This window comes from Oncorhynchus nerka, linkage group LG28 (genome assembly GCF_034236695.1).
Source record: "Oncorhynchus nerka isolate Pitt River linkage group LG28, Oner_Uvic_2.0, whole genome shotgun sequence".
NCBI classification, from domain to species: domain Eukaryota; kingdom Metazoa; phylum Chordata; class Actinopteri; order Salmoniformes; family Salmonidae; genus Oncorhynchus; species Oncorhynchus nerka.
The window spans coordinates 10105239-10119927 of record NC_088423.1 but is presented as its reverse complement, the minus strand read 5'-3'; the positions used below and the strand labels follow the sequence as shown (position 1 = coordinate 10119927).

The window sequence follows — 14689 nt, the reverse complement described above, 5'->3', positions numbered from 1 at the left end:
ACCCCAGGTAACAACACTCTAGCCCAACCTACCCCAGGTAAAACCACTCTAGCCCAACCTACCCCAGGTAAAACCACTCTAGTCCAATCTACCCCAGGTAACAACACTCTAGCCCAACCTACCCCAGGTAAAACCACTCTAGTCCAATCTACCCCAGGTAAAACCACTCTAGCCCAACCTACTCCAGGCAACACCACTCTAGCCCAACCTACCCCAGGTAAAACCACTCTAGTCCAATCTACCCCAGGTAACAACACTCTAACCCAACCTACCTCAGCCACAACACCTGAAGTTGTTGGTAACATTCTACAAGGTATGACTTGCCCATTTTGGCACCATTAGATATGTGTGGTCTTGGTTTTGGAACCTGTACAAAAATGATTCCTTCTACTAGTTGACAAAACTTACTGACTGTGGATATTCTGCCTATAGTTGACATCAGTTTAAACAGTCCTTTAAACTGTCCTGTACTTGGAATAAAGACAGGAATGCATTGAGATACATTTAAAATGTACATTTACTGATGAACAATTTAAAATGTACATTTATTCATATTGTGTAACAGAGAGTATATTTGCTAAATGTACAATAATATCACTCAATATTTATTGTTGGTACATACAATATGACTATATAACAATTATTTTTACTAAAGATTTACTCAACCAAAAATGTACCTTCAGATTTCAAAATAGGAATCTCAAGGTAAAACTGAAAAATAAGCTCTCTCTCTTATGTATTACAGGTGTAGAGAGAAGCCAATTTGACCTTGAAAAGAAGTATGACATGTATGACATCTCTGCTTTTGTCTGTTTCTGTTTAGTGTGGGTATAAGGGCCACTCTGCCAGAGCATCCAAGCTACAGGACTGGCTGCCTTAAACATCAACACGTCATGATTCTCAACTCATCCTCAAAATACCAAGAGATTATGATAGTTTCTGTTCATACCGTGTCACATTGTTATCTTGTATTGTCTGGAAGGATTGGATAAAAAAAAATACTGGAAAAAAAAATTCAAAGACCAGATAGTCTCTCCTCCACTAGTTGGCAGTCACAATCCATGGAATGTTTTCAGCTTTTAGATTGTTCTTTTCATTTAAGTATGGCTCACATTCATTTTACAATGTTCTTATATACAGTAAGTTCTAAGTTGTTATCTTGTTTTAAAGGAGTGGGGCAGTCCAACTCTTTACATATTTGATTGTTTTTATGGAATGGTCTGCCTACCCATGTTAGAGACGCAGACTCGGTCTCAACCTTTAAGTCTTTACTGAAGACTCATCTCTTCAGTGGGTCATATGATTGAGTGTAGTCTGGCCCAGGAGTGTGAAGGTGAACGGAAACGCTCTGGAGCAACGAACCGCCCTTGCTGACTCTGCCTGGGCGGTTCCCCTGTCTCCACTGGGATTCTCTGCCTCTAACCCTATTACAGGGGCTGAGTCACTGGCTTACTCGTGCTCTATCATGCCGTCCCTAGGAGGGGTGCAATCACTTGAGTGGGTTGAGTCACTGACGTGATCTTCCTGTCTGGGTTGGCGCCCCCCCTTGGGTTGAGCCGTGGCGGAGATCTTTGTGGGCTATACTCGGCCTTGTCTCAGGATGGTAAGTTGATGGTTGAAGATATCCCTCTAGTGGTGTGGGGGCTGTGCTTTTGCAAAGTAGGTTGGGTTATATCCTTCCTGTTTGGCCCTGTCCGGGGGATATCATCGGATGGGTCCACAGTGTCTCCTGACCCCTCCGGTCTCACCCTCCAGTATTTATGCTACAGTAGTTTATGTGTCGGGGGGCTAGGGTCAGTCTGTTATATCTGGAGTACTTCTGCTGTCTTATTGGGTGTCATGTGTGAATTTAAGTATGCTCTCTCTAATTCTCTCTTTCTCTCGGAGGACCTGAGCCCTAGGACCATGCCTCAGGACTACCTGGCATGATGACTCCTTGCTGTCCCCAGTCCACATGGCCGTGCTGCTGCTCCAGTTTCAACTGTTCTGCCTGCAGCTATGGAATCCTGACCTGTTCACCGGATGTGCTACCTGTCCCAGACCTGCAGTTTTCAACTCTCTGGAGACAGCAGGAGTGGTAGAGATACTCTTAATGATCGGCTATGAAAAGCCAACTGACATTTACTCCTGAGGTGCTGACTTGCTGCACCCTCGACAACTACTGTGATTATTATTATTTGACTTTGCTGGTCATTTATGAACATTTGAACATCTTGGCCATGTTCTGTTATAATCTCCACCCGGCACAGCCAGAAGAGGACTGGCCACCCGTCATAGCCTGGTTCCTCTCTAGTTTTCTTCCTAGGTTTTGGCCTTTCTATGGAGGTTTTCCTAGCCACCGTGCTTCTACACCTGCATTGCTTGCTGTTTGGGTTTTTAGGCTGGGCTTCTTTACAGCACTTTGAGATGTCAGCTGATATACGAAGGGATATATAAATACATTTGATTTGATTTGATGATTGTTTATCAGATAGGCAAGGTAAGAGTGAGTGCTGAAAGAGCAATGGGCTTGATTCGAACGCATGCTGGCAGCGCCATATCAATTCTAGAGGAAGCAGCTCAGATCGCTAGACCATAATTTGTTCTAATTTAAAAGATAACCATGTGACCACTACTGACCCTCTTTACAACTAAGGAGTGTAGTTGCTGTTCAGAAACAGTATGATGTTGATATTCTCTGGCTCCAGGCAACTTCGTCTGCTGTAGAACATTTTATCTGTCTCATGGAAAGCCCTATCCAAGGGGATCGCTGTAGAAACCACACCAAGGTTTCTAAGGGCTACCCTGCTCAGATCCTTGAATTTCACAGATCCTTCAAATCTCCACCATGCAAGTGGGTTTTCCTTCTCTGGAATTGAGCTGTGTTCACTGTACTGTTTCAGCAGTTGAACTAAGTTCGGTACATCGGATGAAACTATCAGTGGAGATGAAATCGCTTTGAGATCTTTAAGCAATTTAGTTAGAAAGTGATTAGCACTTTCACTGTCGTTGACATTCAGTATGAGGTTTTTGAACCTTGGGTCCAGGGCTGTGGTAAGGACTAGTCGTTGGCTCTTCTTCAAATCACCAAAATGAATTTTGCATTGCTTGGCTAAGTGATTAGCTACATCGTTTCCCCTCTGTTCTTTGCTGATTTTGGTCTGAAGTTCTTCGACCAAAGGAATGCTGTTGGAGAGGAGGTAGTACTGCTGATTATTAGAGATGTCTTTGCATCTCTGTAACATCTCCTCTGTCACATCTTTGAAAGGCTGAAGGGCTGCTACCGCACTGGAGGCTTTAGTTATGTCAGATCCATTAAGACAGAGGTCGAACTCTTGCCTTTGGCTAAGCACCGTGTTGATAGCCATGTATTGCTCAGCAAGTCTCTTCAGCATGTGGAAGCAAGAGAACCATCCATCACCAACAGACTGGATCAGGCCATGATGAGGCAACTGTTGTTGGAGTTGAGCCTCTTTTAGCTTTTTCTCAGCTTCTATGTCATTGTGGAAGAACCTCACAATCTTCTGACACTTCCTCAGCATTTCCTCAAGAACAGGATCCTCCATCAATGTATCTTTGAACACCAGGTTTAAAGTGTGGGCAAAGCAAGGAATGTGTGTCCATCCATTTCTAGAAATCTCTTCTCTCATGGATCCATCTATGTTTGTCACCACGGTGTGAATCTTTTCTTTTATTCCCCAGTCGTTTGCAATTCCTAACAGTTGTTTTACTATGTCGACTGACGTATCTTCACCCAGGACTTTAGTTGTTTCCAATACGTAGGAATTGAGGTTCCATTCTCTGTCGATGACATGGCAAGTCACTGTCAGATAGGACTCTTCTGCTCTTGCAACCCACAGTTCAGCTGCTAAGACAATGTCATGAGCCAAGGCAAGGGATTGCTCTACCTTCTGCCTCGTCTTATTGTACATTCTGAGAAGGTCTTTTCGAATAGAAAATGTCTCCTTTGGAATGAGGGTGCCAGGTTGTTTTATGGCATCCACAAATGCCTGGAAACCAGCATCTTCTACAATGGACAGTGGTTGCAAGAGGGAGACAATCATGTTTGACAGGTGCCTTTTGGGTGTGAATATTCCTTGAGTGCCAGCTGTGTCAAATAGGACATTATAAGTCAAGATCATCATACATTTATCACGTTATATAATTATCTCTAACATAATCAGAAATATTTATGATTGGTGTTTTTCTAAATCAGTACTACACAGTCATAGTTGAACACAATTATTTTAAAACAAAGACAGATTATAGTCAGCATAGTATTGTATATTCGTAAACTTCCTTCTCTCTAATGTGTATGCACTGTGTTTGTTCATGGAGTACACACTGAATTAAGCATTAAATACAAAGACTGGTTACCGTTTTGTCTGATTCCTTGAGGTCTAGGGAACTGGTGAACAGACAGGTCTTCAAGGTTTCCCCTGTTCCTGGTGTTAGGCCTGTTAGTAAATCCCCTCCCTGCAATCAAGCGACAATTCAGTAGACAAAACCAGAATTAGTCAAATAGGATAAAGTAAGATCATCATATATCACGTTATGCAAATACCTTCAACATACTCTAAAACGTGAATGACTGTCTATTTCTAAACCATATAATGGTAGTCAGATTCCACCACCTTTGAATCGGCAAAAACACAGTTGTATGCAGTATTTTTATTCATATGTATTTTTTAAGAAATATTAAAACACAATTTGAGGAACAATTATATTCATTGTTGTATTGATATGATAATACATTGCAATATTACATCGAAATTAAATATATATCCTCGCTGTCCTTTCAGTCTTACAAATATATGAGACATACTGTATATAAACATCTTCATACTTCTCTTAAATTCGTATGTAGTGTTCGTTGAGTGAATGTCTGAATTAAGCATGAAATACAAATAGTAGTACAAAGACTAGTCACCATTTGGTCTAATCCTTCGTGGTCTAGTGTCCTGATGAACAGACAGTGCTTCACGGTTTCCCCTGTTCCTGGTATAAGGACTACCAGTAAAGCCCCTCCCTGAAATCAAACGACAAGACAGTTGATACAACCTGTACTTGTGCAAGTTATGCATCCTACAATGTTACAATCTTACATGCACTGCATTTCACGGTGCCAGCATTGCAAAATACATTTACAGATACATGTTATTCAGTAATTTCCCCCAAACTACGCATCAATGAGCTTCTGCATAGCCAGGCGCTAAAATGGAACTTGTTTTTATTTTTGGCACTTGACGCGCTGCAAGTCCCGCATCTCCCATCTCTTCATTGGTTTTAGGAGCATATACCCACGTGGGTGATTGAAAGCTGAACTGAAACTAACTAGGATTACCCTTTCATCTGTGGATGAATGATTTTGTGAAAAAAAAAGTCTACAAAGATCCAGGGAAAAAAAGGACCTTGTGCATTTCATGTAAAATAACAACCCAATGTTTATATCCCAGGACAAATTAGCTAGCAACAGCAAGCTAGCTAGCTAAATGTCCATGAATATTTCAAGTGTTTTGACCTGTCCCCAAATGAATCTAGTCAGTTCATAGTTCATTTAGATATTTCAACCTGCATGTCCCAATCACATCTGGTGTGGATGGACGAAATCAACATGCGTACGATGGCACACACCGGTGCTCGGTGGAGTCCGTGTTTAAAAATTAATGAAACTAAATTAAATATTGCTTCATTTGTTTGCATTGAACATGTCAGGAATAAAACGTTTGTTAGAGGTTTGAGGCTATGTATTTGATGGCATAATCTACAATGATCTGGAGATAGTTAAGGGGACAGTGCTTACCAGAATGTCTTGCTCTTTGAGACATATCTTCTGAAAATGTGTCACTTTCCTTCCTGACCTTTCCTCCTTTTGTTGCAAATCGGAAATACATAGACAAAGATATTACTTCCATCCTGGGTTTAAAAAATGTAAATTCCTGTTTCAAAATTGTTTGCAAGAACATTACTGTTTTGCTTATTATGTTATTCTTGTAAAGTGAATATCGGGAAAGGCTGAATCAAATTCAGTAACTTACTTGAATAGTGTCCTCTCCGTATGTTACTCCTGGCTCCTGTTTGAACAACGTGTTAGTACTATTGGAGACAGGTGAGGTGTACCAATCCACTGGGTGTGGCTGTTGCAGTTTTCAGTGAAACGAAAGTCAAATGTCATCTTTTGCCCTCCCACAAGGTTTATTCCTATCGAAATCCTATATTAGTCCTTAAAGGGATAGTTAGGATTTTGGCAATGAATTCGTGCTTCTCCATAAGCAGATTAACTTGTGAATACAATTTGTATGTCTCTGAGTCTGTTCCTAACTAGCTTTAGCGCAATTAATGGAAGTCTATGGGAACAGCTAACATGCTCGCAAAACTACCTCTAACTTCCTTCGAACTGGACGCAGAGACATTTCGAACTATCCCTTTAATTTATCACGGTCATAGTAGGATCATATCCTGTTTCACCTGAAACTACTTTCTTGCAATGCAGGAAATGTTAAAATGTGTAGTTTTATTTTAGGTTTAAAAAGGCTTCTGAATGTTGTAATTTCCATCTTGTAATGTCAATGTGTTAACACCTAAAAAAATGTCCATTAATTGTAATCCACATAGTTCCCATTTCCTCTTGCTGTAGGATTATTTTCCTGCTGTAGCAAACTGGCTCAAATGAAGATCCTACTTCTGTACACCAATGGGCAGTTCCTCACTCACCTCTCATTCTGACAAATTACAAAGATTTCAGTTCAAAGTGCAAGGTAATCATTTATTTATTATATCAATTATTATATTGTGTTATTGACTGTACGTTTGGTTATGTGTAACTCTGTGTCGCACTGCTTTGCTTTATCTTGGCCAGGTCGCAGTTGTAAATGAGAACTTGTTCTCAACTGGCCTACCTGGTTAAATAAAGGTGAAATAAATATAAATAAAAAATATTTCATTTTCTTTGCATATTTAACACAACACAATCACACAGTACACAAAACTATACACACACCCAAAGGGAAACAACAAATAAAAGAGAAAAACAATAACCAACAAGACAAACATACATAACAAAAATATAAAATACAATTCATAGGGAGAGTTTTTATTTCATTTTTCTAATAAGTGATGATACTCCTTAATGTACCTTTGAAGAAAAACAGTGACCTTTCGTTGAGTCTGTATTCTTTTTCTTCAAACTTTTGGCTAGCATGAGTACATAAGAGTATTTTTTAAATAAATTAACTAAAGTTAAAGTTTCTACTGTTGAGACTTTTTTTTATACCTAAATCAGACCTGAGATGGATACACACCGTATGGAAACGTAAGGCCAGAATTCAATATGATCGCTGGTTGAAGACAATGCAGCTTTTAAAGGCAATGTTCAGAAATTGCTTTAAAAGCCGCATTGTCATCAACCCCTGATCAGATTGAATGCCAGCCTAACACTGTCAGTTTGAGATTCTGTTGATGTGTCCTTGAGCAATGCACTTAACGCCAATTGCTCCTGTAAATTGCTCTGAATCAGAGCATCTGCATCAGTATCAGAAAGTACCCAAAGCTTATTACAATACTGGACAAAACCATCAGATATTTTATCTCCCTATTCTACCACCCTCATTTTAGTTGATACCAGTAGAGGGAGCTCATGGTTTGCTGTATAGCTTTCTAATTCAGTACATGGTAGGAATCAGTCTCCTTGGCTTGGTGAAAGACTTGCAGTATTATAGAGTTAGTGTGACACAACAACATGCTACAGTGGTTCTTCCTTTAAAAGTTTTGAGTTTATGTCGTGAACGTTTGTGGTAGATGGTGGCAGATTGTGGTAAATTGCATCATTCTGTCAACAATGGCTGACACTTAAATAACGTGCCATAGAATTCTGCGGCACCCCGCAAGCTGTTCTGCAGTAAGCCACACCTTTTAAAGGAAGAACCACTGTACATCTAACTACTTTTCCCTGTCTAGAGCAAGCATGCAGTCTTGAATGTGAATATTAGACTTGCTTGAAAACCCATCAAGGAATTAAACTATGAAGTATGACCAGACCAACCCAGATCATGCTGCATTACATGTCCTGTGAGTTGAACAGAAACAATGTGTTCTTGTGTTTGACTGGACTGTATATTATGCATTTAACTTTTAGGAGAGAAAGAACCACTTCCCTGTTCACCACTTCCCTGATCGGAGCCTTGTATGAAAACCTCTACAGTGTTTGACTTTTGGCTGTCGCTCACCTCCCCCGACTTCACTCTGCAACTTTCATCTACTCTCATCTTCGTTAGGCTTACTGCATGAACACACCCTGTGGATCACACCAGATAGGCTGTGTTCCTTTGGGCTCGTCTTGAGGGAGAAGGCCGAAGCAAACGACTGCACACAAAAGTCGAGGAGTGAAGTCGGGGGAGGTGCATCTGCGACATCCGAAATGTCGGACACTGCTGTGGTTTTCCAACAGCTAGGCTCTGTGCAGTATTGCCATTGTTTCTAAACAATGTTCTTTGTAATGTTGAAATAAATGTCTCTAACACCCATATCACACATTTACAAACTGTAAATATACGTGTGTTTATTGTACTATCAATTGGTGAGAGAGAGTCTCAAATATTACATTAATTTGTACATATCCACTGAATGCATGAATCACGCAGAGTTGGTTCCTGTTTCAGTCAATTCTTTGGTCACGTTCACGTGTCAATCAAAAGAGTTGCTTCTCACCGGTGAGAACATACCATACTGCAGCGACTTGAAGGCGACTTCATCAAAAACTGCTCAAGTCTGAGTTTTTATACCCATTACATGTATTAAATCATATGAAATAATGTAATTCAAATAAGTTTGCTCACATAAGTATAGGCTTACCTGGATGCACATGTATCAACTTTTGAAGCAACATTGCTGCGTGAGCTAGGCGGTGGAGACCAACTACAGCGCTGACCAACTACAGCGCTGTGCAAATCACGTCTACTTCGCTGGCGGTGACTCTACATCCATTGCTGGCATAGTTTTTCTTGACCGCTGGGATGTTTTTTTGGGCTATGAACCCAGGGTGAACTGGCAGAGCTCATCCATTGGTTATTTTGTCACCTCGCCTGAGCAAAGGAACATGCACCATAGTTCTGCTTCTTGGAATATTTCTGATCCACCACAATCAAATGGATAACTTCAATTGTCTTAGGTCATCATTAACATGGCTAAATACATAGATACAAATACCTATTTCTCTTCTACTGCTCTTGAGACAACAATGGACATCATGACACTTTTTGGAGCAATGTACTTACTTTATTGAGCAGATTCAACTATGCCTAAATGTCCTTCTTAGTTGGACTACTACAAACCATAAACTAGGGTGTATTCATTAATCGGATTCCAATGCTAAATATTTAGTCTGTTGCAAAATGTTTTGCAACTGAAACCGTTTACTCTTGGAAGCAAAAAGTGCAAATGGAAATAAACAGGTACCTTCATTAATTTTTCCAATATAAACTCATGTTTTAGTTGAGAAAAGTTCTGGTTGAAGTAAACTGTTCCCGTTGCAATGCGTTTTTCAACAGACTAAACATTTTGCAGTGGAATCCGACTATTAAATACACCCTGTATTTCAATTTCAGTATTTCAGTATAGTATTTTATGAGGCCTGACCACACTTTTGTCGTAATCAAATATGTTTTTATTTGTTACATGTTGTAAAAGGTGATAATAAAAACAAAGTAATATAATTTTACATTTCTACACAAAGTATTGCCAAGTTTATATTTTGATATGAATTTTGATATTTGATATATATGACAAATCTATATTTTTTTCTCAAATAGCTATGACAATAAATGGAAGATGAAAACAAGACTTGAATTGCGAGAAAAGTTCATGTTTTTCCTTGAGTTTACATTTGAACTTGACCCCTTCTAATGTATTTGTAATGAATCCCCAATCCCCTTTCTCTGTAAAGGTTCTATAAAGAACTTTAAAACAAGGTTGTATATAACCCCAAAATGGTTGTAACCATAGTGGAACCTTTTTTGTTCCATATAGAAGCTGTTTTTAATGGTTCTTTATACAACCTTAGGAAAGGGTTGTACATAGCACCATACAGGTTATATTTAGAACCTTATGAGCATGGTTCTTTATAGAACCTTCATAAAAAGGTTCCATAAAGCACCAACAAGGGATTTGCTATGGTTACAAACCAAATAACCCTTATTTGGCACTCACTATATAGCACCATTTGTTTATAGTGTGCTGTGTAGAATTATTTTCCATCTGATGTAGAAAATGCTGCTTGTTATTATTAGAGCTCACAGGTATGCTGCCAACAAAATCCAAGGCTGTTGTGTAATTCTGCTTTATTGTTTCAGCCATTACTCCACTTCTACTACTAACTATCCACTTCCAGCTGTGTTGTAAGGGCCTCTTGAACATCCCAGTAGATGTACCATTATCTTTAGGGGGTTTCTCTGTCTGCATGGTAACATATGGAGGACTACCTCACGACCATTGCCTCTTAGGCCATCACCCATCAACATTATTAAACAGTGTTTTGATTCTCCTTTCTACTCCCTGTGGTACTTTGCTGAGGATAAAGAGTCTGGTTTACATACTCTCCAGCAGAATGTGTGTGTTCTTTGTTTACGTGAATGACAGGGCATTTGGAGAAGCTGTTTCAGTTTGAGAGGGTCTTTAATCCTCTAGAAGCCAGTCTAATGTTCACATGTGGCAAGACCTGCCATGAAAAACCCTGCCCTTACATAATAATAACACATCCTACCCTAGTGTTTAGACTGCTGGCAATGTAACTACAGCCCCACCTTTTCATTCAACAATGAGACCTTGTAATCTTTGTCAATTATACACATGCAGTTAACAAAAATATGGAAATGTTTGCTCGATCCAAAGTTACAACCAACTGATTGCAGCATTACCTCACAAATGTACCAATTAACCAATTTTCTTGGTTAAATACATTTGTGATAAATAAAAAAGTAAAGGCTGGAATTGAATCTGATCAGCCTGCCAGAATTTATGCTCACCCATCGTAAATGTAAATATTATCCACAAAACATGAAGTGTCCCTTATAATTATACACATATACAGAACCTTCAGAAAGTATTCACAACCCTTGACTTTTTCCACATTTTGTTGTGCTACAGCCTGAATTAAAAATGTATTAAATTTAGATTTGGTGTCACTGGCCTACATACAATACCGCATACTATGAAAGCGGAATTATGTTTTTAGACATTTTTACAAATTCATAATAAATGAAAAAGATTTCTTGAGTCAATAGGTATTCAACCCATTTGTTATGGCGAGCCGAAATACGTTTAGGAGTAAACATTTGCTTAACAAGTCAAATAATAAGTTGCATGGACTCACTTGGTGTTCAATAATAGTGTTTAACATGATTTTTGAATGACTACCTCGTCTCTGTACTCCACACATACAATTATCTGTAAGGTCCCTCAGTCGAGCAGTGAATTTCAAACACAGATTCAACCTCAAAGACCAGGGAGGATTTCCAATGATGGGTAAAAAAAAAGATTAAAAAAAGAAGCAGACATTGAATATCCCTTTGAGCAGGGTGAAGTTATTAATTACACTTTGGATGGTGTATCAATACACCCAGTCACTACAAAGATACAGGCATCCTTCCTAAATGTATTGCCAGACAGGAAGAAAACCGTTCAGGGATTTCACCATGAGGCCAATGGTTACTTTAAAACAGTTAGAGTTTAATGGCTGTGATAGGAGGAAACTGACGATTGATCAACAACATTGTGGCTACTCCACAATACTAACCTAAATGATGGAGTGAAAGGAAGGAAGCCCATACAAAATAAAAATATTACAAAACATGCATCCTGTTTGTAATAAGGCACTTAAGTAAAACTTCAAAAAAATTTGCAAAGAAATTAACTTTATGTCCTGAATACAAAGCATTATGTTTGGGGCATATCCAACAACACATCACTGAGTATCACTCTTAATATTTTCCAGCATGGTGGTGGCTGCATCATGTTATGGGTATGCTTGTCATCGGCAAGGACTAGGGAGTTTATCATAAAAAGAAACGGAATAGAGCACAGGCAGAATCCTAGAGGAAAACATTAATTCAGCCTGCTTCCAACAGACACTGGGAAACAAATTCACCTTTCAGCAGGACAATAACCTAAAACACGAGGCCAAAAATACACTGAAGTTTCTTACCAAGATGACATTCAATGTACCTGAGTGGCCTAGTTAGAGTTTTGACTAAACATAGTCTTGAAAAGCTGTTGTAAGACTTGAAAATTGCTTTCTAGCATTGATTAACAACGAACTTGAAGAATTAAAAAAATAATAATGTGCACATTTTGTACAACCCAGGTGCGCAAAGCTCTTAGAGACTTACCCAGAAAGACTCTGTAATCTCAGCTGTAGATCTGCCAAAGGTGATTCTAACATATGTTGAATCAGGGGTTTGAATACTTATGTAAATGAGATATTTTTGTTTTTGATTTCCAAAACATTTGCAAATATTTCTAAAAACATGTTTTCACAGAGACTGCTGACACATCAGCAGCTGCGCTTCAACATAAAATCCTTGGCAGCATAGAATATAATGGGCTGGATATTGCAAAATGTCATGGGCAGTGGTATGATGGAGCTGCTGACATGAGCAGGGTCTATTCGGGTGTGCAGGCCAGAATATCCAAAAAAGAGCCGCTTACTGTTTATGTGCATTGCGCAGCGCACAATCTTAACCTGGCTCTCAACGACTCTGTCGAAAATCTGCCAGAGATTCACCCGTTTTATGATACTGTTGAACTGTTATACACCTTCTTCGGGCATGGCATAAAGAGGTGGTCAATGTTGAGTGGTGCAGTATATTTGATTTTACATCAAAAAAATAAAATGTAACTCTAAAACGACTGTGTCCCACCCACTGGTCATCTAGATATGAGTCCCTTGCTGCCCTGAGATACAGATATGTGGATGTAATGAATGCCCTCACCAACATTGTGCTTTTAAGTGACAAGAAGGATGAGGAGGGATGATACATCAGCACTGAAAAAGTGCTTTTGTAGTCATTCTGCCGATTAAGGTTTTAGAAAATGTGAACGTCGTCTCCAAAATGCTACAGGCCAAAGACAAAGCAGTCAGCCTACTCAAGGACATGATAGAGGTCCTGTCTGGACTCCTTTTTATGACTCTGCCTGCAACAGTAACCAGTGCAGAGCTCTCCTTTTCCAAACTGAAAATAATTCAAATCATACCTGAGGAGCACCATGGGACAGAAAAGACTGAGTGGGTTGGCCCTTCTGTCCATTGAAAACACCAGGGCCAGGACCACGGATTTGAATGCCAGTCAACGATTTCGCAGAGCGCAAGGCCCGTCGAATGCCCATCAAATGAGTATGCTTATATTTTTACATGGGAGGCTACCCAGACAGCCTATATAAATCAAGCTTTATTGAGATTAATATACATTGCTTGCCAATCTACGACTATGCTTGATCTGCCTTTGGAAACAATGTTCTGGTGCACGGCCGCTGAGCCATTTCATGGTCATCATAGCCTATACGTTTAACTAGGCTATAAGAATAATAGTAAGCACATACACATCATATACTGTTAAAAGGCATGGTGCTATTTAAGCAATCTGTTTGAGTGCCCCACTTGATTGATTTGCTGGTGTTTTTGCTTTGGGCCTCCGTGGAAAGCAGATCATTTGAAAAACCAGTATGTCAGTTTTGCCACCGTGCGTAACTTCCATGAACATGTACTGGGTCATTAGCTGTGATGTATATATCTATGTTTTATAATAGAGGCTATTGCCTATTATTTGCAGATAAAATAGGGTGTTTTTTGACCGCTTTGTGTGTTCGGTGGTGCTGATCGACTTATAGGGTTCATTTCTGACCGCCACCCGTTCATGGTGCTGAATGTATATTGTGGATTCTCTGCTAACAGCGTCAAATGTGCTCTTAGATTGGGTTCAGCTGTTACAATGCTTAGTAATATTAACCCACAGCCTTACTAACAAAATTATTTTAATTGAGGGAAATATGGGCGGTAATAGGGGCCCGTAATTTTTTGGGGCAGCAGGGCCCGTCGTGATTAAGCTACACTACTGTAGTGGAGGAAACATGAAACGGATGATGATAGATGGATTGTTGATTTTCTAACATCAAAGCAGCATAAGCACTGATGTTTGCGATTATAACAATGCCACAGGCCCTATGGGAAATTGTTCATGTAGTGATCACTGGTATGTTACATATGTAGGATCTTAATTTCAGCCAGTCTCTTACAGCAGGAGAATAATAGCTGCAACAACGGCAAATGTTAATTATGTGGATTATAATTAATGGATGTATTTGTAGCAGTTGATATGATACATTTTTCAAAAGTGCAAATCAAGTCAGATTGCAATGTGGAAACTTTAGAAGCCTTTCTAAATCTCAAATACAGATCTTACATCTGTAGGTATGGAGTATTTGACTGTGAGCCTAATCACAGTAAAGTCTTTTGTCATTTGCCATCGCTTTTCCTGTGACAGAAAATACCAACCCTGCCTTTGTCTCAAGTCCATGAATTACTATTTTCAATGTAATAGTGTGTATAACATATTACAAAACTGGAAGAATGTAGCGCATTCGAGTGGAATCAGTCCATTCCCTGATGGGTCGACAGGCAGCAGCTTCTTGTGATGGATGCTAACACTGTGAGACAGCTGTG

At 39.4% G+C, this 14689-nt stretch overlaps 1 protein-coding gene and 1 long non-coding RNA gene across 2 annotated transcripts; one reads left to right on the top strand and one right to left on the bottom strand.

Annotated features, from left to right (window-relative positions):
- Positions 1 to 499: 499 nt before the first annotated feature.
- On the bottom strand, positions 500 to 6099 carry LOC135565539 (zinc finger BED domain-containing protein 4-like). The gene is made up of 5 exons (XM_065012621.1): positions 6018 to 6099; positions 5783 to 5848; positions 4910 to 5008; positions 4357 to 4455; positions 500 to 4087 (listed from the first exon to the last, which is right to left on the bottom strand). The coding sequence occupies exons 2-5, from the start codon at positions 5805 to 5807 to the stop codon at positions 2631 to 2633; spliced, it is 1680 nt and encodes a 559-aa protein (XP_064868693.1). The 5' UTR covers positions 5808 to 5848; positions 6018 to 6099; the 3' UTR covers positions 500 to 2630.
- A 1806-nt stretch (positions 6100 to 7905) lies between these two features.
- On the top strand, positions 7906 to 8510 carry LOC115112633 (uncharacterized). Its single transcript, XR_003860981.2, has 2 exons — positions 7906 to 8046; positions 8253 to 8510. It is a non-coding gene; the product is annotated as an uncharacterized LOC115112633 (long non-coding RNA).
- The last annotated feature ends 6179 nt before the right edge of the window (positions 8511 to 14689 follow it).